Source organism: Empidonax traillii, unplaced genomic scaffold, assembly GCF_003031625.1.
Source record: "Empidonax traillii isolate 1590-97213 ecotype Southwest subspecies unplaced genomic scaffold, ASM303162v1 scaffold138:size3245559, whole genome shotgun sequence".
Classification (NCBI taxonomy): Eukaryota; Metazoa; Chordata; class Aves; order Passeriformes; family Tyrannidae; genus Empidonax; species Empidonax traillii.
In genome coordinates, this window is record NW_020955331.1 from 2771836 (window position 1) to 2795511 (window position 23676).

At 49.5% G+C, this 23676-nt stretch overlaps 2 protein-coding genes across 6 annotated transcripts; one reads left to right on the top strand and one right to left on the bottom strand.

The window, feature by feature from the left end:
* Positions 1-1007: 1007 nt before the first annotated feature.
* On the bottom strand, positions 1008-21852 carry LSG1 (large 60S subunit nuclear export GTPase 1). Of its 5 annotated transcripts, XM_027883986.1 has the most exons (16): positions 21753-21852; positions 20550-20625; positions 17879-17953; positions 12800-12917; positions 12364-12484; positions 11762-11848; positions 10816-10902; positions 8684-8744; positions 7808-7984; positions 6253-6678; positions 5883-5984; positions 5150-5293; positions 4713-4836; positions 4068-4147; positions 3259-3432; positions 1008-1965 (listed from the first exon to the last, which is right to left on the bottom strand). In XM_027883986.1, the coding sequence occupies exons 2-16, from the start codon at positions 20568-20570 to the stop codon at positions 1786-1788; spliced, it is 1977 nt and encodes a 658-aa protein (XP_027739787.1). In that variant the 5' UTR covers positions 20571-20625; positions 21753-21852; the 3' UTR covers positions 1008-1785. The 5 variants fall into 5 exon arrangements, with proteins under 5 accessions (XP_027739787.1, XP_027739786.1, XP_027739788.1 ...); XM_027883985.1 differs by lacking the exons at positions 20550-20625; positions 21753-21852 and having other exon boundaries at positions 17879-18187; XM_027883987.1 differs by lacking the exons at positions 17879-17953; positions 20550-20625; positions 21753-21852 and adding an exon at positions 12993-13079.
* Positions 21307-23415, top strand: FAM43A (family with sequence similarity 43 member A). The gene has a single exon (XM_027883990.1). The coding sequence runs from the start codon at positions 21546-21548 to the stop codon at positions 22632-22634; it is 1089 nt and encodes a 362-aa protein (XP_027739791.1). The 5' UTR covers positions 21307-21545; the 3' UTR covers positions 22635-23415.
* Positions 23416-23676: the final 261 nt, after the last annotated feature.

Below are 23676 nucleotides of genomic sequence, written 5' to 3' on the forward strand. Positions count from 1 at the left end.
AGATCCAGCTGACAGGAGAGGGCAGAGAATGCAAAAGAAAACTCAGGTATGTGCAACATGAGTTAAGAATTCAAAATGCTTTGAAAAGAGAAAGACAAAATAGAAAAAAAATAGAAAAAAATTAGTATTTTAAAACTTCAATAAAGGATACTCCAACTTAAGTTTGGCAGGTAATTTGACAGGCAGTAGTTTCAGGACACAGGACAGGACAAAAATAAATGGGTGTTTCTGAGCAATCAGGTCCCTAAAGGACAAAAGCAGATATCTTTCTGCAAAGAGGGTGGAGAAGTTGGATCAGAGTGATTTGGCTAAGACATAACCTCTTCAGCAAACAAAGGCAAAAATCACCTTCGCTGGGAGAAAGAGATTAAATAGTCTCTTCTAAGAATGTACTTTCTGCTACAGTACATTGATTTAAATACCATTGACCACATTCATTCAGTGTAATTATGCTTTAATTTTGCAGGTAGGGAACTATCCTCCTAGCAGTGATGTAATTAAGAATTCAACTCCAAGGGAAGTAGAAGCCAAGAGCTCTGCTGTCAGGGGACCCTCTGCACACACAGCACAAACTGGCTGTAAAGGACACACACACAAAGGGTCACAAATCCAAAACCAGCTTGGTTGCACACCCCAAATCTGCTGTGGCTTTGCTCAGCAGTTGTTTTGATCTCTCCATCCACACTTAAGGCCTAGAAAGCACAAATTACAAGACAGCAATCTCTTTTTTAGTATCAGAGACCAGAATCGTCTGTTACACCACCACCTAAAAACAAAGCATGCCTCATCTTTGTGAGCCTTTCCAGTCCTATCATTACTCCCTGTGCTGCACTAGGAATGAAGAGCACAAACATTTTCTCAGCAGGGCAGCTAAGAAGTACATCTCACTTAAGTCTCACCCCAAGTAAGTTAAGTCTTTTTAGCATCAAATATAGTCATGTACTCCATTAAAATTTGTTAATAGACACTTCTGTGACTAGGTCAATGAGACAGAACGTGATACCATATAGGAAGTAAAATCTCAAATATATTTAAGGACAAATTAGCACCAGATTTTAGCCAGTCAAACGGAGCTAATGTTTTAAAATACCAGTGGGAAGTCACACAGAAAACTGATACCAGCTCAGTGTGAAGGACATAAAAGCAGCATTTTCCTTGCACAGTTGTGCCATGCTCTGCTCAAGCTGGGAAATAGGGAGTGGTTTCAGTACCAAATTCTACAGAATAGGTCTGGCACAGCAGAGAAGGAAGAGGGCAATAAAGATAATTTTACTTTATTTTTCAACACACTAAAGTGTTCTGTCAAATCAATAAACCAGCTTTAAAGACAGGATAAAAAAAAAAAAGGAGATCAGCAATAGTGTCTCATAATGTAACAAACATCACTCATTGAAGTTCAACTGTTTATAAAGATTTTAGTCGGATTTACAGGGCTTGCTTTGATTGCGACAGTCATAAAATACATCCTTTATGGAAGGAAAAAACACTACCACATGGCTCCATCTGCTCCCATTGAAAGGATGTTTCAGCAGCAGTCAAACATCTGGGCTGGCTTCCAGATAACACAAACAGCCAGGTCTCTTTTGTTCCCAGAAGGGATGAGCTTCAACTACCAGAGCCCATCCTTACCCCTGCCCAGGCCAATCCACAGCACAGAGCTACCAGGTGAGCTACTGATGCCCACTTATCCTTTTTTTTTTTTTTTTTTTTTTTTTTTACCCCTCAACTAAGGCCTGTGGGACAGTGCAGTCCCTGCCCTGGAAAAGCCCAGTAGTGGTGCCACAGCTAAGCCTCCAGGTGCTTGGTGATCCTGCGAATTTTCTCCTTCTTGTTCCTGTTTCCGTGTTTTTTCCAGGGCTTTCCTACCACATTCCCAGGATTGGATGCAGTCCCAGGCACGAGGCCGCTGCCAGGCTGGTATCCCATTGCAGCCCGGACCCCTTTCATGAGGGCTCGGACGTTCTCCTACAAGAGGAAACACAATCACCAGTAACCGATGAGAAGATATTTAACCACAGGAACTGCAATATGTCAGTAAAACCAGACAAAGGTGAGCTTAAACCCATCAGGACCTGCTCAGCCCCTGTTCCAGAGCTACAGGAAGGTCACCCCACAGATCCCATCCAAAGCCTGCCAGCAGGCTCCAGTTCTGCCTGGAGCTGTGCCGGGTCCCCAGCACCCACCACTGCCAGCAGAGGCACTGACAGAGGCACTGTGACAGACATCAGCTACAGCACTGGGGTGGATTTTTACAGCCTCTGCTTTGCTCACAACAAATTGTCTTTGCAAAATAAATCTGGCATCTGTGAAAGCCACAGACTAAAATAATTTGCTCAAGTCTGGAGCGTGGGTAGGACTGATGGGGCTCACAGCTTGTGCCAGCACTTTGGGCAGACAGAGGAAGAGTCTGGTAATCCCAAAAATTCTTTTCAGGTCACAGTTTTCTATGTTATTTTGAAAAGAGCCTGAGTTCTTGTTTTCAAAATGCATGACTATCTTTAGCTGTGCTAAAGAAATAGTGTTCATATCCAGTTAACCAAAGAGAATAGAACATGATGTCTATGACACACCCTCTTCACTGCTAAACACCTGTTCTGATCTTTGTTAGGTATGCAGACCTAATTGCTTCTGGACTTCACTACAAGTCACTATTACATTTTTTCATTAGTGTAGGGGGAAAACAGATCCCCGTGGGACCTCCCAGGAATCATACAGCTTAAGAAAAATTCCCATTTTCTACTTATTTTTGAGATTTCTCAATTGGATTTTAAATCATTTGTATTCTTTTCATCTGATTTCAAGTAGTACTAAATCAATTGTCTTAAAGAAGCTTATCACATCCCCTAAAAATGTCAGTTCAAGAAAGGAATGTTAGTCTGAAGGACGTGTAAGTCCAAAACCATGTTCTGGGTCAGTTGCTGTGTCATTCCAACCTCCTTATCTGTCTTCACCATCATCCCCATTTGCTCAAGATTGATGTTAGGTCCATAATGACAAGGGTCACCCTGCTGATCTCTTAAAAATCAGCTATGCATAGCTCATTATCAATCTGTCAGTCACCTGGGACATTCCCAGTGATTTAAGAGATAATAAAAAGAATAGAGAGTTCTTAGGTAAAAATTATATGCAGATCCCACAGCATCTAGCACCATTAACTCAACCCAGCACACTTCCATCCTCAAAGGTGGCTTTTTTCTCAGTAACTACAAATAAGTGTTGCAGTAAAAACTCATGGAACAAATTTCCTCCAGAATTTACCTGGTGGAAAAACGTTTTATCCACCACATTTTCAATTTGCTTTGCTTTGTTATTCTTCTCAGGCTTCACCTGTCCAGTAACCTGCACAGTTCTGCTCTCCAGGCATCTTTGATGCTGGTGCTGAAAATCATTTGGGTCAATACCAGGAGGTGGGTGGCAATATAACAGCTTCCCCTGTGAAAGCAAAGGACACAGTTATGACCAAAGAAACTCAGAGAGAAACCCACGGAGGAAAGAAGACAACCCCAAACCTAAGAAGGGCCCGAAGTCCAGGGGCTAACACTGACAAACTGTACATACACTTTATTTCTCCTTCCAGGCAACAACTGGCTCAACTTCTAAGTTCAAGTACTGTTCCACCTCTACATCAAAGCACCATTTCCAGCTGCAAACAATACAGTGCAAAACTCTCAGGAGCACTAGAGGATCCTATTAAGAAATTCTCAACAATAAGTTGCTGAGAGGTGCTGCAGAAAAATGCAGTATTACAACACTCAAGAGTTACAGTCCTTAGTGCCAAATATTGGTCCAGCTATAGAATATGGGTTTGTTTCCTGAATATCTGCTGGTTATTTTAGAGATATGATTATTTATTTAGCTAGCACCATATTGTTAAGCAAGCAACTTTTTAATATTAAGCAGCTTGAGAAGTTCAGTTTATTCTTTTAGAAAATAAAACCAGCCCAACTTAGAGTATTTTGATATACAGTGACTTTATCCAGAGAAACAGAATTCACTTTATTGGCTCTAGTGAAACCTTCAATTCACTTCCTAGCAGGAAAGAAAACCCAGATGTAGGAAACACTTACACTGACATAGTCTTTCAATACGTATCGAGCTGATCTCGGCTGGTCTGGCTGTCCATGAGCTGTCATAAAGCCTCTCATATCTGGAAGGCAAATCCACAGTACATTCTGTGTAAGTACAAAAGAATTAATATGTTCTTGTCTGCTGCCTAACTGCACATTTGTATCCTTTGTCCAAAAAAAAAACTCCCTTAGAAAGAGGCTTCTGCTGGGGAAAGCAGGGAAAAAAACGACAATGTTGCTGACTGGAGAGGTACCACAGAAGCATCCTGACCTGAAAGAAATGATGAGAGCTGACATCTCCCAGCCAGCAGAAAATCTGCTGGGTTTTTATTTTTGTTTTAAGGCCAGAGAATCAGAATTCACTGCATTCTTCAAAGTCTAATTCAAGACAGTTAATGGGAGGTATCTGAAAGGGTAAGAGCACCACACTATAGACTGGCAGGGTATCTCACCAGTGTCCTCCACACCAGATGAGACTGGCAAACACACACAGGAGATGAGCCATTAACAAAGGCTCTGCTGAGAGGAGAGCAAGTCCTAATATGGAGGTTCAATGCACAACAAACCCAAGGTGGGCCTAACTTTAAAACATGTTCAGGACCATGCACAGTGTAGGTGACAGGTTTTATAAGGATCATCACTCACATCCGTATGCTGTTAGCAGCTCTTCAGCTGTTGGCTTTCGATCTGGATCCTCATCTTCCCTTGGCCTTATAATACTTATTCCATAGGTTGCTTCCAAAACGTTTCGTGGGATATGCTGGCAAACGTAAGCTAGTGAAGGAAACCATCTGGTGATTTTCAGCTACACAAGTAACCTTGCCCCTTTGTCACTCCAAGAGCACACATGAAGAATGACTTCTGGATTTTGTTGCAAACCAGAAAAATTAAACAAGCCTGACAATAAAACAAAGTTGAAATGAGGTGGGAAAAGACCAACACAGCAGGGCTGTTTTATCCAGCATGTCCCATCACCCTCAAGGCATGAGCACTTGTGCTGCCAGCAGGGCTGGAACACGCTACTTGGCATCCTCCAGATCCAACCCCTGCAGACACTCCCATGAACCCCATGCAAAGGATATTAGAGAAACAGGTGGGACATGGTCCCTCATCTGGTCTATAGGCAGAATTCCAGAACAAATCATTTCTGCCTTGGTAGAGACGAAAGATGGCATCACCAGACCAGGGCAATCACAAAGGCACAGGCCAGGCTCCACGTACAGGGTCTACATGAAAATCATCAATTAGTTCACATCCACATGAAAATAACCAATTAGTTCATGTCATCAAGTCAGTGTCCATGGAGGAAACAGGAACAAAAAAAATGAGTCAAATGCATAGATGAAACATGGATGCAGAAATTCTACTAACACAGATATCTGCCCTGCTGGCCCCGGGTGATGAATTAAGGAAATAAGGTGTCCAGATGGGGGCAGCAAGACCTTCAGCTCTACAATCTAATGGGAGAGAAGGAAGCACCCCAGAAACCTTTAACTGTGTTTTAAAACAGGTTGAGCAAGTGCAAATCCCACGATGGTCCCACATTATAGTACTGGAGTTGCTATCTCCAAATTAAAGCTTGATCAGCAGCTCTCATAAGTGACTCGCACTGTAGCAAGAGTTTGGAAGCAAGAACTAAAGTTCCAAAATTCTATACATCAAGACCACCCCTCTCTAACATACTCTGCTGGCCAGAGTTTAGGATGGCAGAGTACTCAGTGAGTGCATGTGGTTGCAACTAGCTCAAAATGAAGCTTCCTTCCACTGGGGAAAAAGAAATAACAAAAAAAGATCGATGCTGTTTGTTAGCAATACCTGAAAGTGTTTTGTATGGCCTGGTGTAGCAGATACTGACACCTTCTTGTTTCCAAGGATTGTGTTGATGGTTGAACTTTTGCCAACATTAGGGTAACCCACCTGGATGACAAAGAAGTGGAATGGTAACAGTGGTATCAGGCAGGATGATGCCAGAAGACAGATAGAGCTCTGACACAAGAGTACTCCAATAAAGTGTACTAAAAAAACAGGGCAAGCAGTGGAGAACACTGAGCTACAGTGGTTTGTCCTTGCTAGTTTTTAAAGCCTTATAGGAAGCCAGGCTACAGGATGAACTTTAGCTATAGAGGGCATATGGAATTAAAATTTAGATTAAACAAGTTCCATTAAAGCACAAAGTCCAACTCACCAGCCCAACATTTACTTCCCCATCCTTCACCCTTGGTCCATAGTGCATGGTTTTGAATATCTCCAGCAGCTCATTTCTCTGTACTAGATGGCTGAAGTTCCTGACATTGCTGTTCTGCTCCTGCACTACATGCTGCACTGCAGCACCATCAGTCCTGTTTTCCATCCTCTCTGGAGCAATAGCATTTATGTTGTCCCCATCTTCATCTTCAGAACAGGTTTGCCAGGCCTCCTCTTCATCTTCTTCACAGTCTTCATATTCATCACTGCTGTCATCAGCACTAAGCAGAACTTGGTTTACAGTTTGCAAAGCATTGTCTGTGGATGTGCTTTCTGCGCTACCTTGTGCTGTGTTGTCTTCTGCTTGACTGGAGCTTTCATCCTCAGAATCACTCAGGTGCTCTGCTACACCTTCAGCATCCCGTTCCTGTGTGAACAGCATTTCAGGGGTGAAATGCAAAGACAGCACTAAGCCTTGCTGTTGACTGCAGTTGCTGCAGTGCAAGCAACCATATTTTCATCAGCCACATCCCAAGGGCTGACAATTCACTGCTTACATCACACCGTTATTTTTAGGGGTCTTAAGTATGATGTAGACACATCTAGCTCATTTCAGGCAAATGACAAAAGTAGTTCAAGAGGGACTGTTCACGGCTTCTCTGTGAACTTGTTAAGAGGTTTCTCTCAAGAAGCACAGCTCTGAATGCATGCATAACCACCATAATTTTAAAAATTATTAAGTGTTCCTAATAATAGGAATGAATGTTGTTTTTCTCAAAATTTTCAGAACACAAAGCCATTTTTCAGGCCTAAATATTTAATTAAAATAATTTCAAGCTGTCTTGTTTTCAGTCCAACTCTACTTTTCTTCCCTGCAAAGAGTTTCCAATCAAAAATGAATACCTTTTCATAACAATAGTATTTTGACCTTTCTTTTCAAAAAAAGAGAACAGAACTAACATTTTCAGTCTTACTTTTAAATTAATCTGTAAAAACATTTTATGCAAGGACTGTAAACCAGCTGAACACAGTAGGTCTTTTTGGAAATAGATATGTGATATTCCATAGCTGAATGGGTGTAACAGATGAAAATTGCACTTACTGGTAACAGGTAGTTTGGGGCAGCAGCTTGGTTTATTCCACTGGGCAAAAAAAAAAGGGCTTTCAAGTACTACAGGTTCTTTAAGAAACACCTCCCCTCTCTGGGAGAGAAAAAAACTCTGTAGAGATAATCCCATTCCTCATAGCATCCCCTCTTGGAAAGGTTTCCAATTCTTTCACAACAAGTTGAGATTCTGCAAACAGGTCTACAAGGGTTGTTTTTGTGTTCTGCACTTTGTTCACCATTTTACTCTCCTCACTTTTGTCTCTGAATTGATCATTCAAATGCTGTTTTATAGTTGCACAGGTCTTTAAAATAATCATTCCCAAAGACAAGGACAGTGAGGACAGTGCCTTTCCTAGAAAGGTGCTCAAGTCTATCACAAGCACAGGTGCAAAGCAAGTTACCAGCAGCAGCCAGCACACACTTAGTTTGAGCTGCTCATCCACAGTACCTTTGTTTCTCCAGACAGCCGTTTACACTCTGCCAATGCTGACCAGAATACCACCTTCACACCCTCCTTCTCAAAGAACTGTGCCCAAGCAGCTCGCTGCTCCTCACTCAGCAAATCTGCTTTGTTGATCAGGATCATGTTCTCCTTGTCATTACTGACTTCCTTAACGTAACTTTCCTGAAAAAAACACGAGAAGGATCAGTCCATACTCTGGTTTCGACTCCTCTTCCCCCCAAGGGGAATACAAGAGCAAGCTCCACACAAGTGTAGCCCAGCTTACCATGTGCTCGGCTAGGTTGAACTGGTGCTTAGCAGACAACTACAAGGACAAACTGGAGCATGCAACTACCACAACACAGCTTGTTGCCGGCCACATGTGCAAACACCTTGTCTGCTTAGAGCTATGGCAAGGTATTACTCAGCATCCTGCAGCAAGAACTCCTAAGATAACTATTTGAGCAATTTCATGTCTCAATGATACAGTGTTCTATAGTCTATCATTACAAAGTTGTCACTTCAATAATTGATTCTTTGCTTTCAGTGCAATAACTCTCATTCACATTTATTCTACTATGCTTTTACACAGAACAAATCCTTTAAGTGAAGACACTTTTAGTGGGTAATGAGGAGTAATTTAATGTCTGCAATATAATGTCTGCAGAATTGCCTCTAAATCCACAACATCCTCTGGGAAATATCAAAAGACATCAAAGAAAAATAATTTTCTGCCAGAATACTTGCATAAATTAATAAGATATCCACTTAAATACAACAGTAGAACCGCTTCAAGGTAGCTGAATGTGTTAAATAAAAAATACATTATGTAAACCTTACAATATAAAACTAAGACAACATTCAAAAAAGTGATTTACTTACCAGATCTTGACATCTAAACAGAAGAGGGTTTCTAGCATCTACTATCTGGACTACAATATCACTGCAAAAGTAAAAGAAAACCCCATAAATATCCCTCCTTACCTTGCCTTAAAGGAAGCAGCAGGGCACAGCAATTATTCAATTTTAGGTTTTGCTTGAATTTTAATAGTTTTTACTGTATTATCTTACTAAATACTTTTACTGAATAACAAAGCATCTCAGCAGCCCACCTACCCAACTGAGCCAGGCTTGTGCTATAAGCCAGTACTGCTGTACAGTATTTTCTCCTCGCTTAGCTCATTCCCCTGCAGCTGGCAAGTGGGAAGGAAACACGCCAGTTTTGCCAATCCATTTACCCTCCAGAAACACTCAGCAGGCGAGAATCAGAGCAGTAGCATTCTGTGCTTTAGAATGGTACTAAAAACTGTGATAACACAACTTCATTTCTGTCTATTCTCATCCCCAGCTATAGTGGGGCAGTTACCAAAAGAAAGAAGAGGGGGTTTCCCTACACAGAGAGATATTCTGGAATATCGTTGTCCCCTTTGCATGTAACAAGATCTATGAAGTCTCCCACAAACAACCTGCAGATTTTAAGTGCTCGATATCAGGCATTTTCAGAATTTCTCTGTGGTCTTCCTGTCCTAAAAAGCATAAAACAGTGAAAAAATAGCCCTAAACTCCAACAAGACATGGTGCTCCCCCATGAAAGGAAGGCCTTACAACCTGCTTTTAGCAAACAGCTTCCAAACCCAGACACCAGGTTGCCACCACATATTTGAGCAAGACTCATCAGTTCTACACATCAATTATATGCAATAGCTTCAGACCCCAAAGGCATTCATGCTTCTTTTCTCAAAAGGACAGGGAAAATTTAACTACAGACTCTTCTACTAGAGTTTCTGCAGGTAGTTTAAAACACTGATTACCACATGCTGATTCTATTTGTTTGACAGGGATTTTTGTTAACTCAGGACAGTTCCAGAACACGAAGGGTTGAATGGAAGAATTTCCAGCCTCACTAGGCAGTTGGTTACATATAAAAAACCCCAAATCAATAACCCCCCAAGGGAGTAATTTAATAAGCCACATAGGTACAAAGAGGTACTGCATAGTTACAGAAATTCAGAGATCAATATGAGAGAAAGCTGACACCATGGAACTGGGGTGGGATACAGAGAAATTACTGAATCACACTGCTGGGAACTAGTTTGAAGCAAACACATGAAAAGGCTGACAACAGCTCAAATTATCTGGCAAGATAAGGGACTGAATGACTTTTCCATTCCTTTCCAAGACAGCATCCTCACACTATACGAAATAAAAAGCTTCAACAAGAGGAGAAAGGCATTAGTAACACATTCCAGCCACCTCAAAACACCCAGTACACTCACACTGCCTGTCATGATCCCCTACAGTGGATGCTCCCAACCAGCACTCTCCTGGCCAAAGGCCCAGCAGCACCCAGTACAAAGCCCTTTCTGTGAAAGGACCAGCTCATCATGACCTCACTGGTGAAGTATTTTTCAATTTTAGGAAAATCAGACAAGATGATCTCAAACCTAATTACTAGTGAAATTAAATGCCCCAATTAGATTAACGTAGCAGATAGCACTCTTATTGTATTACAGCTCAGCAGAGCAAACAAAGCTATTCCTGTGATATGACAGCCTGTTGTCTTTTGTGCACTGCTGCAACTTCTCTGCGTGGTGAAGGGCCAAGGACCAAGAGATTCCTTCTTTCCCAACATTAATTCATCTCCCTTGCCTCCTGCCCCCTGAACAGCTGCAGCTGTGTGGCTGGGAAGAAGGGGAAGGGGTTAGTCTCGGTAAGAGACAAAGACAGTTCTCAAAAGAGACCTCCCACAACGAGTTACTGGAAGAGCAGCAGAATCTTCAGAGACTTGGAGCAAACCACTGCAGATCACAGTGCTGAAAACCAGCAGGCATCATAAGGAGCTGCCATTCTTCACATCACATTTTGATCACTTCAAAACAAAGTCACTTCAAGTGCTAATAATAAAACATTACTAACTTAATTGTTTTTCCTGTGCTCAGACACTTATAGCCTGACTCAAAAACTTCAATTCATTAAACACTACTTTTTGAAAAGTCAGCAGCGAAATACTTTACCTTCTTTCAATGACTCTCCAAAGCTGGCGCCAAAATTCCAAATTTCGTTCAAATGGGGTTAGAATTAACTTTTTCTCTTCCTCAAGGCTAAGGTAAAACAAACAAACAAACAAACAAAAGATGTCATATTTGTCCATGTCAGGCAGTAAGCACACTACCAGTTTTAACTTAGATCTGGGAGGTGTTAGTTTCAGAGAGAGCTCTCAAACAAGACTCATATATAGGTACTATTTCTGCTGGTTTTGCAAACAGATCAAGCACCAGGTAAACTGCTGTCAGTGTCACTGCTTCAGCAGTGACACAACAGCTCCTGATCATGCCAATGTAGAAGTGGTAAAGGATGGAAAGAACAAAAACTCATGAAAAGTCTGTCCATTCAATTTCAGAGAGGCAATAATAAATGAGGGAAGTTATCCCAAGTACCAGTTGTTACAACTCCACTGAGTACCACTTGGAAAAGGTAACAAATTTGGAATGGTACCTGAAATGGCTCTATACAACCTCTAACTTGCTGTTACCACCATCTGAACAACTTTACTCAAGGCAAGCATGGGGTTGCACGGCATGAGCAGGTACCACACAACTCTCCAAGCCAGCAGATGCAGCAGCAGACCAGAACAAACTGCTGTACACAGGCTGGCAGCACTGCCTACCATTCACTGCCTACCACGCTGCTCTTAAAAAACACATCCAGCACTCCTCTACTTCACAGGTAAATGCAGAACATCACAAGTCATCCTGAAGAATTTCAAAAGAACGCATACACAAGACAGCTTTGCAGAGCTCACCACAAAGACTGTGGCTGAGATGTTCAGCCTTCCAGGACAAGTACAGAGAGCTACTCAGGAGACAGTAATTTTATCGGTCCAGCAAGGATAAATACAACCCCCTGCTTGTGTCTCTAAATGCCACTAGCTACTTATTCAGACACAAGCAGCATACTCACTGGGCAAGCTGTCGCCTCCACTCAAGGAAGCTCTCCCTCTCTGCTTGCTTCAAGTCCTCTGCACTGGTTGTCCTATCCCAGCATGGCCTGTAACAAGCATATTTTGGAGTGAGTGGTCAGAAACAGCACTCAGACCAGCTACATTACTGCAGTAAACAAAAAGAACACAAACACCATACATTCAGCTATGCTAGGATGGTTATAGTTCAGACATTAGTGCACTTGTTTTCAGCAGCTTTAAGTACACCTTCTTTCCTTGTTCCTTCCAAACTCCCTTAGCTGAGAGTATGTACACCAGATCACACAAAGCTCCTTTCTCAAGCTAAGACTTGGAGGGTCTTAAAGACAGAGGAATAATCTCCCTGTTTGCCATGCACAGAGCTCTGGAAAAGCTTACCAGGCAGCATAGATGCACCAGGTCCAGGAGTGCCAAACTTTGAGCAGGAAACCTCCACAATCAGGCCAGGTGAGCTGGCACTGAGAGCACTCACATGGCAGGCTGGCACCTGTGCTGTGGTTACATGCTGTTACTAGGCTCATGCAGGCTAGTGGCTTCCCCCACTCAGCCAAGGGGCATCCAGGCCCAGCCCTGCAGGACTCGCCTCCGTGGGATGCGCAGGAACTCCTGGTTCTCCTGGTGCAGCTGCCGGATGCGCTGAGCCTCCTGGTCTGTGAGCAGGCCCGTGCAACTCTGGGCAGACACGATCTGGGCATTCAGACGCTCTGCCGGAGGGAGAGATGGTCATCTAAAGCCACTCGTCCCCAGCCCACCCTGTCCCCAGCCCTGCTGACCCCTGCCACCCCATCCTGTCCCTGCTGCCCCCCCAGCCCTGGCTCAGGACCCCATCTTCTGTTCCCCAGTTCCCCGCCCGGCCAAACTCATTGTCAGCCCTACAGATCAGACCACGCCTACTCCTACTCCCACTCCCCCATTCCAAAATCGGTCCCAGCCCTCCACCTGCGTCCCCAGCCTGGGGATCTCCCTCCCCAGCCCCTGGATCTACCTTCCCCAGCCCCGGTCCCGTCCCAGCCCCTCACCGGCCACGAAGCGGGTGCCGGCGAGCTCGGCTGTGGCCAGGAACTCCTCCAGCGGGCTCTGCTCGGGCGCCGACCTCAGCTCCGGGCCGCGCTCGGCGGCCACCTCGCTGGCGTGGAGCTGCCGGGACAAGACAGCGCCGTCAGCCCGAGCCGCCCCGGCCTCCCTCTCGGTCCCTCAGCCCCCACGCCGTACCCATGAGGAGGAGGCTCCGCGGCGCTCCAGCCCGCGCTGCCGCTGCAGGCAGCGCCCGAGCCCCGTTCCCCGCTTCTTGCCCATGTGCCGCCGCCACCGCCGCCGGAAGGGGCGGGCGAGCCGGTCCCTTTCACCGCCCCTTCCGCCGCCGCGCCCGCCCCGCAGCGCTCCGGGCGGGCGGGGTCGCTCTCCTCGCGCCTGCCGCCGAGCGGCGACACCGCTCCTGCAGCGCATCCCCGTGCCCATCCGGCCGCGCCATCGCTCCGTGTGCCCAGTGCCCACCCACCCGGCGCACATCCACTGCTGCCCTGCCTGTCTGTCTGTCCGTTCGCCCCCACTGCCCGTCCATCCATCCAGTCCGGGATGAGAGGACATAGTCTTAAGCCGCGTCAAGGGAGGTTTGGGTTGGACATCAGGAAGAATTTTCTTCACAGAAAAAGCGATTGGACATTGGAATGGACTGCCCAGGGAGGTGGTGGAGTCACCGCCCCGAGAGGTGTTTAAGGAAAGACTAGATGGAGCACTAGTTATCGGTGTTAGGTCATAGGTTGGACTCAATGGTATTGGAAGTCTTTTCCAACCTAATTGATTCTGTGATTCGGTGTGATCTACCATCTGTCCACCCATCTTTCCATCCTTCCCTCCCTGCCTCTCTCCCTGTGGCACTCAGCACAGACACACATTTCTCCAGCCCTCCTCTTCCCAGGTCAAGCTCTAACCCTCTCCCATTGCAGCCACCAGCCCCACCACTAATAAACCCAGGGGCACGGCTGACCCCCACTCCAAGGTCGGCACAGCAGCAGGAGGCCCTGGCAATCGGGGGATGCGCAGGGTTGCCAGCCCCAGCCCAGCCGTCGGCAGTGCCGCCGGTGGTGGGGCTGGTTTCACTTGCAGGTTCCTCTGGAAGCAAACCACTCCAGCAGCAAGGAGTGCGAAACCCTGCCCAGCAGCCAGCCATGGGGGCAGGGGGTTGTGTGTCCCTCCAAGGAAAACCACCTTCGCCCTGTAACACACCCAGCCCAGTGTAGTCTCCCCATCTCTGTCATCCCAGTAGAGCAAACAAGTGTATATGAGGACTGACAGTGACAAAGAGGGAACCTGGATGCAGCAAGTGTGCTACTAGGTTGCTGCCAAAATCTAGCCAGAGTCTGGGCATCTTTACCAGACAGAAAACATTACCTGACCAGCCAGGGAAACATTGAACAGGTTTCAGCAGCAGCCATTGTGGCCAGCCTGGGTCAAGACAGGAGAGAAGGTTAAATTAATAAACAACTCAACCTGTACTTACTCACTGAACTGATTTATGAACCATTTCTCCTTTATGGTTGTTGGGTTAAGGCCAGACAGTTTTGAGCATAAGTCTGTAACATGTATCAGTTGTAAATGGAGAAAAACCTGGCTGATCCCTGGAAAACACAGGCAAGCAAAGTTTAACTTAAGGAGCTGGCCACCCGCAGCATAGCACCATGTACAACCACACAGGAAGGGATGGTCTTTTCTCTTGCTTTGCATTCCATGATGCCTCCCCATGATAAATACCCATTAGGAAGATACAGTTTTTCCTTTATTCTACTTTTCAAAGCCAGCAACTGTGTGGCATAAATTTCCCAAGTGCGTCTGAACCTTTGCCATGCTTATCCCAGGCTCTGCCACCATCACCCTCCTGGTCTGGCCCCTCCTTTGCTTCCTAAGGCAAATAAGAGAGATGAAAGGGGACTCAGCGGTCTCCTTTTCATTTAGGCAAGGTGCTTCAGTGGAAGGCTGGTGGGCTGCAGACAGCATGCAGAGATTTAGTAAACTCATTTCTAAGCACGTCATCTTTAATAAAACCATCTCAAGTCTTTATGTGGCCACCGACGCAGTAATAAAAGTGCTCATTATTGTCTTTCTTTTGTACTTCAGTTAAAAGTTAGCTTGCCTCTACAATGCATAATCATCAGCCAGAGCAGCCAGCCAGCCTGGCTGTTCCCTATGCCTTGGGTCTGGCAGCACTTCTAACCCCACAGCCGAGGCATGTGCAGTGCCGCTCCCAGGCTGCCCAACCATGGGCAAAATGCTCCTATGATCCCATTGGCAAAGCCCCAGTAGCACGGCCTTGGCATCACCAAGGCCCTTGGCTGGTAACTACACTAGTATGGAGTTCTGGATGGACCTCCCTGGGACACAGGCAGCCGCGATGGCTGAACTGGAAACAGACCCTTGGAGACAGGCAGAAGTGCTGTTGCAGTGAGAAACGGAGGCTCAGGCTTGCCCCACCACCTGCAACCCTCAGTGCATCCTAGAGGCAGTGAGGTTTGAAGGTAAGCTGAAGAACAAAGACCTTTGTATTTTGATTGGCATGTTTTTCCCACACTTTGCCCTTTTTTCCCTCACCATTCCCCATTTCCAGACTGAAGTGTTTCAGGGACAGTCACTGCTGGTATTTTCTACCACCTTTGTGGGAGCTGCTGAAGAAATGCCCAAATTGCCCTCATTCAACAGATACATTTCAGGGCACTTCATAAACACTGGGGAATTATTTGTGTCTGTTGATGCCAGCAGCTCAGCAAGGATTGCTTTGAGCAGAGCAGTGCTGAAGGAAATACAGATTGGTGATCTAAGTGACAGAGACATCAGGGACTTGGCTAGAGTAGTAATTGCCTATTTGCAATTGCCATGTTTCTAATCCCTCTGCCATTGCTCTGCTGTGCCTACCTGAGCAAGATGGGCTGCTGCTGGTCTTACCTGAACATGACAACCTGCTGCTCCTAGAAGTCATTTATGCATAGATTATTCACACACAATGAAAAGGGCCACTAAAGTACAGATGCTGTCGCAAGAGCTGCACAGAGGCAGCCTGGCACTAGAGTGTGCATGCCAAAAGTGCAGCCAGTCAAGGGGAGCGTGGAGGAGAGGAGCATGCTGCTGTGGTCTGATAAACCTGTTGATTTGCAGCCCATTCCCATATGATGCAGCAGCTACCATGGCATGCAAAATGAACATAATTTTTGCTGCTGGACCTTGTTTAGACAACTCAGCTCTTTGACAGAGGTGCTCAGGCTGGAGTGAAATGTTGTCTTGGGAGAGCAAACACTCCTGTGCATCACCAAACCTCTCATCACTCCTTTGAAATGCACTAACCGTGCCCAGCACTGCTGCCTCTTTGGAGGGTGGCCATAGCTTTGGGACTTCTCACAAAATCATTACATAGACAAAGTAAAATCTGCTGTCCTTCCAGCACACTGTAATCATTGACTGGGGCTTCCCTCCCAACTTCTGGCTTGGAGCCAAGCCACTGCTCCAGTTTTTGATGCAAATCCTGAGAATTATTGAGCAGCAGCAGCTCTTTTTCAAAAGCCAATGATAACAGTGCATTTTTGCCTAAAGGAAACATCGTTTTTTTCTGGACAACTTTTCCTCTATTTTCCTTTAAGGTAGCACTGAGAGATCTCAGGACTGTGTCTCTAAAATATTCATGTGATTCATTATTCATTATTCATGTAGGTTCACAATGCTTGATTCAGCGGTACTGCCAGCCTCAGCCTGACAAGCAGACCCATTAAGAAACCTCCCCTAAAGCACCCCTGCAAGAACACCCAGACAATTTTGCTCTGTGCACAATTGCAGCTGCTTGAACCCCTTTCTTTCCAGCTGTACTCAGAAATGGACTGGCACTGCAGGAAAAGGAGCTTGTTCTGCAAGCTTCCCCATCTTCTGGTGAAGGTCTTGGTCCCCTTCAGAAAGAGCACCATGCTGGAGAAGCTCTGAAGCAGGGCTGCCTGGCCCAGGCTGCACCCTGAGAAGGACTAACCCTGCTGGGGGCCTCAGGCAAGTTTTTTAGATTCTGCTTCTTCCACCAGCTCTAAGAAGATAAAATCACCTCCTGGCAGGATGGGAAAAAGTTAATTAGAGAGAGCTGCCTGTATCTTTGAAGGCACAAAATGCCGGATGGGAAGCTGATGGTATTTCTCCAGCTCCCAGTGTGCCAGCTCTGCCTGGGAAGACTCATCCCTGTTGCCTGCTGCTGCTCTTCCACATGGACAGGGATGGCCCCATGGTGGCAGCCCCCCAGATGGGGCGTTGAGCAGAGGATGCTGCCCAAACACCACCTCTGCACCTCTTGGCTGGCAGCATGGTGGGAGGACAGGTGCCCAGCACAACACTACCCAGCAAGCCCCCCCGAGGTTGCCGTGACCCCAGGGGAAGGCTCTGCACCACTGGACACCAAATGCCCTTCTAATTATAGCTGTGGGTGCAGGAAGCACCACGGCTGCCTGTGCAGGAAGCAGGGTGTGCCACCCTCAGTGACTGAAAAACAACCACGGCAGAGGTGTGCCACCACCAGCATGGCCCTGCTGAGGGGCAGAGCCCTGGCCCCAGGGCTGCCCTTGGGCTGTGGTACCCTGAGTTACACTGGCATCATCCTTGGTGTACCCAAGAGATCCAGGGCTGCTGGTGTGTGGACCTCCCACTGCCCTGGCATTGCCTGTGCCCCCAGCTCCAGCACCTGGAGCCCTGCCAGGGCACACTGTCTGCAGGATGGGGGTGCTGTTCCCCTTCAGAGAGCCAGGAGGGCAGGAGGGGTGACATGAGGCATCCATTAAAGGCTGCTAAGGACTCTTCTCCCTGAGCAGGTGATGCTGTCCCCTGCCCTGCCAACTCATCTCAGGCTGTCCCTGCTCCTATTGACAGGCAGCCATCTGCAGTTGCTGCTGGCCAGAGGCTGGGGGCCATGGCACCTCACCTGCCCCCACGGATGGCCTGTGAGGCTCAGGAGCTGCTCAGTCTTTCTACTTCATGAAAAATCCTGACAGTTCAGCATTTCCTTTGTTCCAATTCAGAACAAAGAGTGAAAACTTTGACATTTAGCATAGTGATAGAGCCTCTGAAATTGTTTTGGAAAATACCAAAATGCCAGTTTGCACTGTTTCATTTTGACTGTTGCACTTCAGCTGCTGCGACACAACAAGGTCTCCTGCTACCTGAGAGGAGAAAACCTGATAAGTTTTCATACACTGACAAAATCAGTACATTGCCATGAATTATTTTGGTTTTGTCATATTAACCTTCCCCAGCACCTCTTCCCACTACTCTCCCCAGAGACCCACATCAGCTCCAGTTCCAGCTACTAGGTACAAAAGTCATCCCTGAAGTGAGGCTGCTCCCTGCAGGGTTTCACCCTCCCATCAGACAAACCCTGGCATCTCCCCACACAGCTGCAGGGCATCCAGTGTGGGCAGCCTGGCAATCCCACTTCAAGAGAGTGCTGGGCAGCTGGCCACCTGTCTGTGCCCCAGAGGGGCACCATGCACCCCAGAGCCTACAGGCTCCAGTGCAGACCAGAGTGGGCAGGGCAGGAGAGAGTGGGCCAGGGAGTGGGGTCTGCCAAGGGCCAAGTGCAGCACTCAGTGTGCTGCTGGCACTGGGCTGCAGGGCAGAGATGGTATCTTACAGACTTTCCCACGCCTTGTTCAGGCTTTCCGTGCGTGCACACTAGGCAGGTGATGCTCAGTAGCTGCTGGGATATTGCATAGAGAGCAGGCTGTTGCACTCCCCCAGGCTACAGTGCTGTGCAGATAAGCCCCTAGCATGCATGTCCTACACATCATGGGTGCTGCCGGCCTTGCAGGCAAGGAGAGAGCCTCGTGCTGACTGGGAACCAGGCAGCATGTCCTGACCCTGCAGGGCTTGTGCTTCAGCTTCTCCTCCTGGCAGTGAAATACAGACATCCAGTGCTACTGGAATAGCCCCACAATTGGAGCAGGTGCCCCAAACTTAACCGGGCTGCTCCCTGCTGCCAGATTTCATCCAAAGGCTGGGGTGCAACTCCTCAGCCCAGCACAGGGCTCGGAGTGGTCAGCATTTTGTTTAGGAATTACTGTCCCAGACCATCACAATTTGCAATATGCTCTTCAGTTGCTGAAGCATGTGGCAATCATCCACATCCAGAACTGAAGCAGTTGCCACACAGCAGGAAAGAGACAAACCTGAAGATAACTAGGCCCATTAATGAAGCAAGAAAGTAAGTCTGCAAAGGTCTGGTACATCGACTGGTGAGCAAGCATGGTGAGGAATTCAGCTGCAACAGATTCCATCCTCGAGAAGGGATGTAACCATAAAATGCCTTCCCTAAAGCTGCACTTCCAAGAGGCAGGTATGCGGAGGGTGCTGCTACCCCCTAGCCACCACCTGGAGTCCCCAGTGGGTCTCTGAGGGGCTGATAAGCAAACCTCCACCCCAAAAGGCAATGCAGAAATGGCAGTGCTGCTGCCTTGGGGCTGGGGAGGCAGTGGGCAGGGCAAGGGGGGCAGTGCTCCTCCTCACCCTACGCACCACTGGGTTTGCAGACAGGTATACCCAAGGGCTGTTGGAGAGACATGAGCTCAGTAGCCTGTGCAAGCCATGGTGTGAAAATGCAAGGTTTTCATTCCTGAACATGGATCAAGTGGGATGGCAGAGCCCAATGTGACTCTGCAAACAGCTCTGTGGGCACCATTATCAGAAGTGTCTGTGTACCAGCACCAGCCCCCCTGGCTCTACTATCCCTCAGGAAGAAGCACTGCAGGAAGGTGTGGGGGGCTCCTTGCCTGCTCCATCCCATCCAGAGCAAACACCTGCCTGCTGAGCCTTCAGCCTGAGGCCCAAAACAGGTTCCTCTGCCCACAGCTGGAGGCAGGCAGGGCTTTGGCAAGGCAACTCCCTCTCCCACAGGGACACTGCCATGCCCACGTGTCTCAGAGGAGTGGCTGGGGCTGCTCTCAGCCTTGCAGCTCACAGGTACTGCTCAGGCATTAGGCAGCTGCTAAGAAGCACAGGGCAGGCATGGGTCTAAGGAGCTGTGGTTCAGCAGGACACCTCAAGGGGAGAAGGAACCACAGGAGTGCTACACCATGTGTAGGTGTCAGATGTCACCTTAAGCCATTGGATTCATTTTACGTGCACAGCAGCATTTTCTGTTTTCACCTTGCAAGACAAAGGAGACAAAAGAAAAGCACACTGGATGCTACTAGAGGTGAAATGAATCAGCTGTACAAATTGAAGCTTTTCTCTTCCTGCCACGCAGAGGGATGGTCCTGCAGGCTGGCAGGAACTCTCTGCCACAGGCTGCAGCACGGCACATACCCCCCTGCCCTCACACCGAGAGCATCATGGGGGTTCCCAGTGCGGTGCCTTGCACCCAGTCTGCATCAGAGCCAAGACCAGAGACCCCCCCAGCTGGGGTGGGCTGCTGCTAGGCACTGTGAACAGGGCAGACCTCAGCCCCCTACTCGCCCTCTTATGAGGTCCCAGTGGGACTTTGTCCAAGAGGGCTCGGTTCAGCACGGTGCCAAGCAGGCATCCCAATGTGTGCTGGGCTTCATGCTGAGGGACCCAGACAGTTTGCCCCAGCCAGTTTAGCCTGCCCATTCAACATCCGGTCACTGTGGTTACTTGTAGTTCCCCAGTAATCTGCTAGATGGCATAAGGTAATGATAGTAATAATTTTAATTATATGGTGGTTAATTGATCCAAACTCTAGAAATGATTTGTCAAGTAATTAAAGCAGGTGTTTATATATTTTACTGCATGAGTATGTACCACTCCCCTTTTGTTGAGCATTTATCCAAATCCTGATGAAGTGCCATTCTCTGCAACGCTGGAATTTCTTTTCTTTCTGGCAAGGATATGATACATGACATTAGAAGCTATAGTAATGACACAGAGACCAACTTTCTTATTAGTCTGTGACTGTACTCGAGCAACTCCAACAAGAAATTACAAGACAGCTTCTTGTTATTCGGCTGCTGCATATAAATAAAGAGCAAACTATTACTCATACATAATAGCTTGTATTTGCTGCAGGCCCTTTGGTTCTCAGAACCGGGCTAACCAAACCAAAGGGAAGATTATGTTGCAAGAGCGGGACTCCTCCATGACACAGCTTGGCCGGGCAGGCTGCTGGTGCTGGAACTCTCCCGGCCGTGGGGTCTCCCGCAGCAGGGTATCCCGTAGTGGCCCCAGGATTTGTATCAGTTAAGGAGGGTTTGAGCAGACGGATCCCCCCCGGTGCGCTCTCCATCCCCGCCACCCGCGCTGACGGAGGCTGCTGTGGCACCCACCCTCCGCGCGTGGGGATCGAGCCAGGCGGCGGGGGACGGAGCGCACGGGGATCCACACTCCCCGCAGCTGTACCGGCCGGTGCCTCCCCTGGGGGCCGCGCTCCGCGGCGGGCGGAGAGGGGAGGGGGGGCCGCTCGTCTGGGCTGGCACCGCCCCGCGCACGCCCCTTGCCCGCCCCGCGGCGCGGCCGGGGCTGGGGCCGGGGCGCCGCGGCGGGCGGCGCAGAGCGGCGGCGGCGGGCGGGCGGCGAGCAGCGCTCCGCCGGCTCGGCGGGCCGGGCAGCGGGCGCTCCGCCCTCGGTGCGCGGGGCCTCCCCTCTCCGCGCTCGCGGAGCGCCGGCGCCCGCCTATATCTACAGCCGCGGCCGCCCGGCTCCCGCAAGGATGTGAGGCGGGCGGGCAGCCCAGCCGCCGCCGCCGTGGCATGCCCCCCCGCGCCCGGAGCCGTCGGCGCGGCGCCTAGGCTCCGCGGGGCCATGCTGCCCTGGAAGCGGAGCAAGGTGGACCTGGCGGCGGGCGAGGCGCGGCGGCAGAGCAAGCCCAAGGGATACGCGGTGAGTGTGCACTACTCGGCCCTCACCTCGCTGGCCCGCGCCTGCCCCGAAAGCGCCCTGCACCGCGTGGGCAGTATGTTCCGCTCCAAGCGGCGGAAATTCCGCGTCACCAGTGAAGACCCCACGTACACTGTGCTCTACCTGGGCAACGCCACCACCATCCAGTCCAAGGGCGAGGGCTGCACCGACCTGGCCGTCTGCAAGATTTGGAGCAAGAGCGAGGCGGGCCGGCAGGGCACCAAGATGAAGCTGACCATCAGCGCGCAGGGCATCCGCATGGCCCACGCCGAGGACAAGGGTCTGCGCCGGCCCGGCCACCTCTACCTGCTGCACCGGGTCACCTACTGCGTGGCCGACCCGCGCCTACCCCGTGTCTTCGCCTGGATCTACCGCCACGAGCTGAAGCACAAGGCGGTGATGCTGCGCTGCCACGCCGTGCTGGTCTCTAAGCCCGAGAAGGCCAAGGCCATGGCCCTGCTGCTCTATCAGACTTCGGCCACGGCACTGGCCGAGTTCCGCCGGCTGAAGAAGCGGGACGACGCGCGGCACCAGCAGCAGCAGCTGGTGGGTGAGCAGAGCATCCCGCTGGTGCCGCTGCGCAAGCTGCTCAACGGGCAGTGCTGCTACAAGCCACCGGTGGAGCGGAGCCGCAGCGCGCCCAAGCTGGGCTCCATCACGGAGGACCTGCTGGGCGAGGAGCAGGAGGAGCGGGCCATGCACTGCGACTGCGAGGACATCCTGGAGGCGCTGGGCGAGCCCGAGGGCGAGCTGCTGCGCCCTGGCGCCGGCCGCGGCGAGAGCCCAGAGCTGGGCCAGCTTCTTCGCGACCTGGGCGAGCTGAGCCTCGGCAACGACCTGCGCTCGCTGCGCGCCGACCTGCGCGTCCGCCGGCTGCTTTCCGGGGAAAGCACGGGCAGCGAGTCCTCTTTGGAGAGCGGCGGCACGGACGGGGCCGCCCCGCCTGGCAGCGACGCCGAGCAGCCACCCCCCAGCGACCCCGAGACCGGCTGAGAGCTCGGGCCCTTTTGGGCGTGCGCGGCGTCGCCGGGGCGCACCGGTTTCCCTCCGGGAATGCACGGCCCCGCCGGGGCGCACCGAGTTCCTTCCGGGAGTGCACGGTCCCTTCTGGGCGTGCACGGCCCCACTGGGACGCACCGGGCCCCTCCGGCTCAGCCGAGGTGGTTGCATGGCCACGCCGGGGCCCCTCAGGCGGTGCGCGGTGCCGCCGGCCGCCCCGCTTCCCCGCGGCGCCCCCGCGTCCCGCAGCATCCCGGGGAGCGGCCGCCCTTCCCGTGCCGGTAGTCGCCGGAGCTGGGCCTCAGCCCACCGCGGCCCGAGGAGGGGAGGCGGCCGCGGGCTGTTTACCTCCGGCTCAGCCCTTGAAGATCTGCCAAATTCCTGGAATAGCTTTCCCCGGGGAGGGCGGAGGGAGGGAGGTGTTGCGCCTTGTTTACAGACAGAAATCTCACATCCGAGAGGCCCCCCCCTCGCCGTTTTCTCCATTAAAGTCACTCCATCGTGCTATCGTGTCCGAGAGGTTTGCACTGTTGTGAAGTTGGGGGTTTTTTATTATTATTTTTAAGTTAGACTTTTTTTGGGGCCCTGGTCCTGTCTCCGATCTCAATGCTCTAGGTCTTTTGCTGTGCAAAAGAAGACTCTACTTGTGGCTGTTCACGTGTATATAGGGAAATGTATGCAAATACATTTTGTTATTTTTAAGAACACCACCATTGCGATCTCCTCTGTTTGCACATATGTGAAGAAAATAAAGATGATGATAATTTAAAAGAAACTGGGTTCGCTGTGGCGATTTGGCCTCTGTGTGTATGCCTGTTGCTGTAAGGATATGGGGGGAGAGATCCGTTGGGATGTGCTGTAGGTGCAGAGAGCACTGCACAAAAAGGCTGTTTCAAGCATCCAGTGTGATTAGGAGCTCGCTAGAAATATTACACTACAGGGAAACACCGGGTGCTTAACGACTCTCACAAGACACAGGGATGAGGTTTTCTGTCTGCAGCCTCTAATGATTGGCAGGAAGCCTCATGTCAGGGTG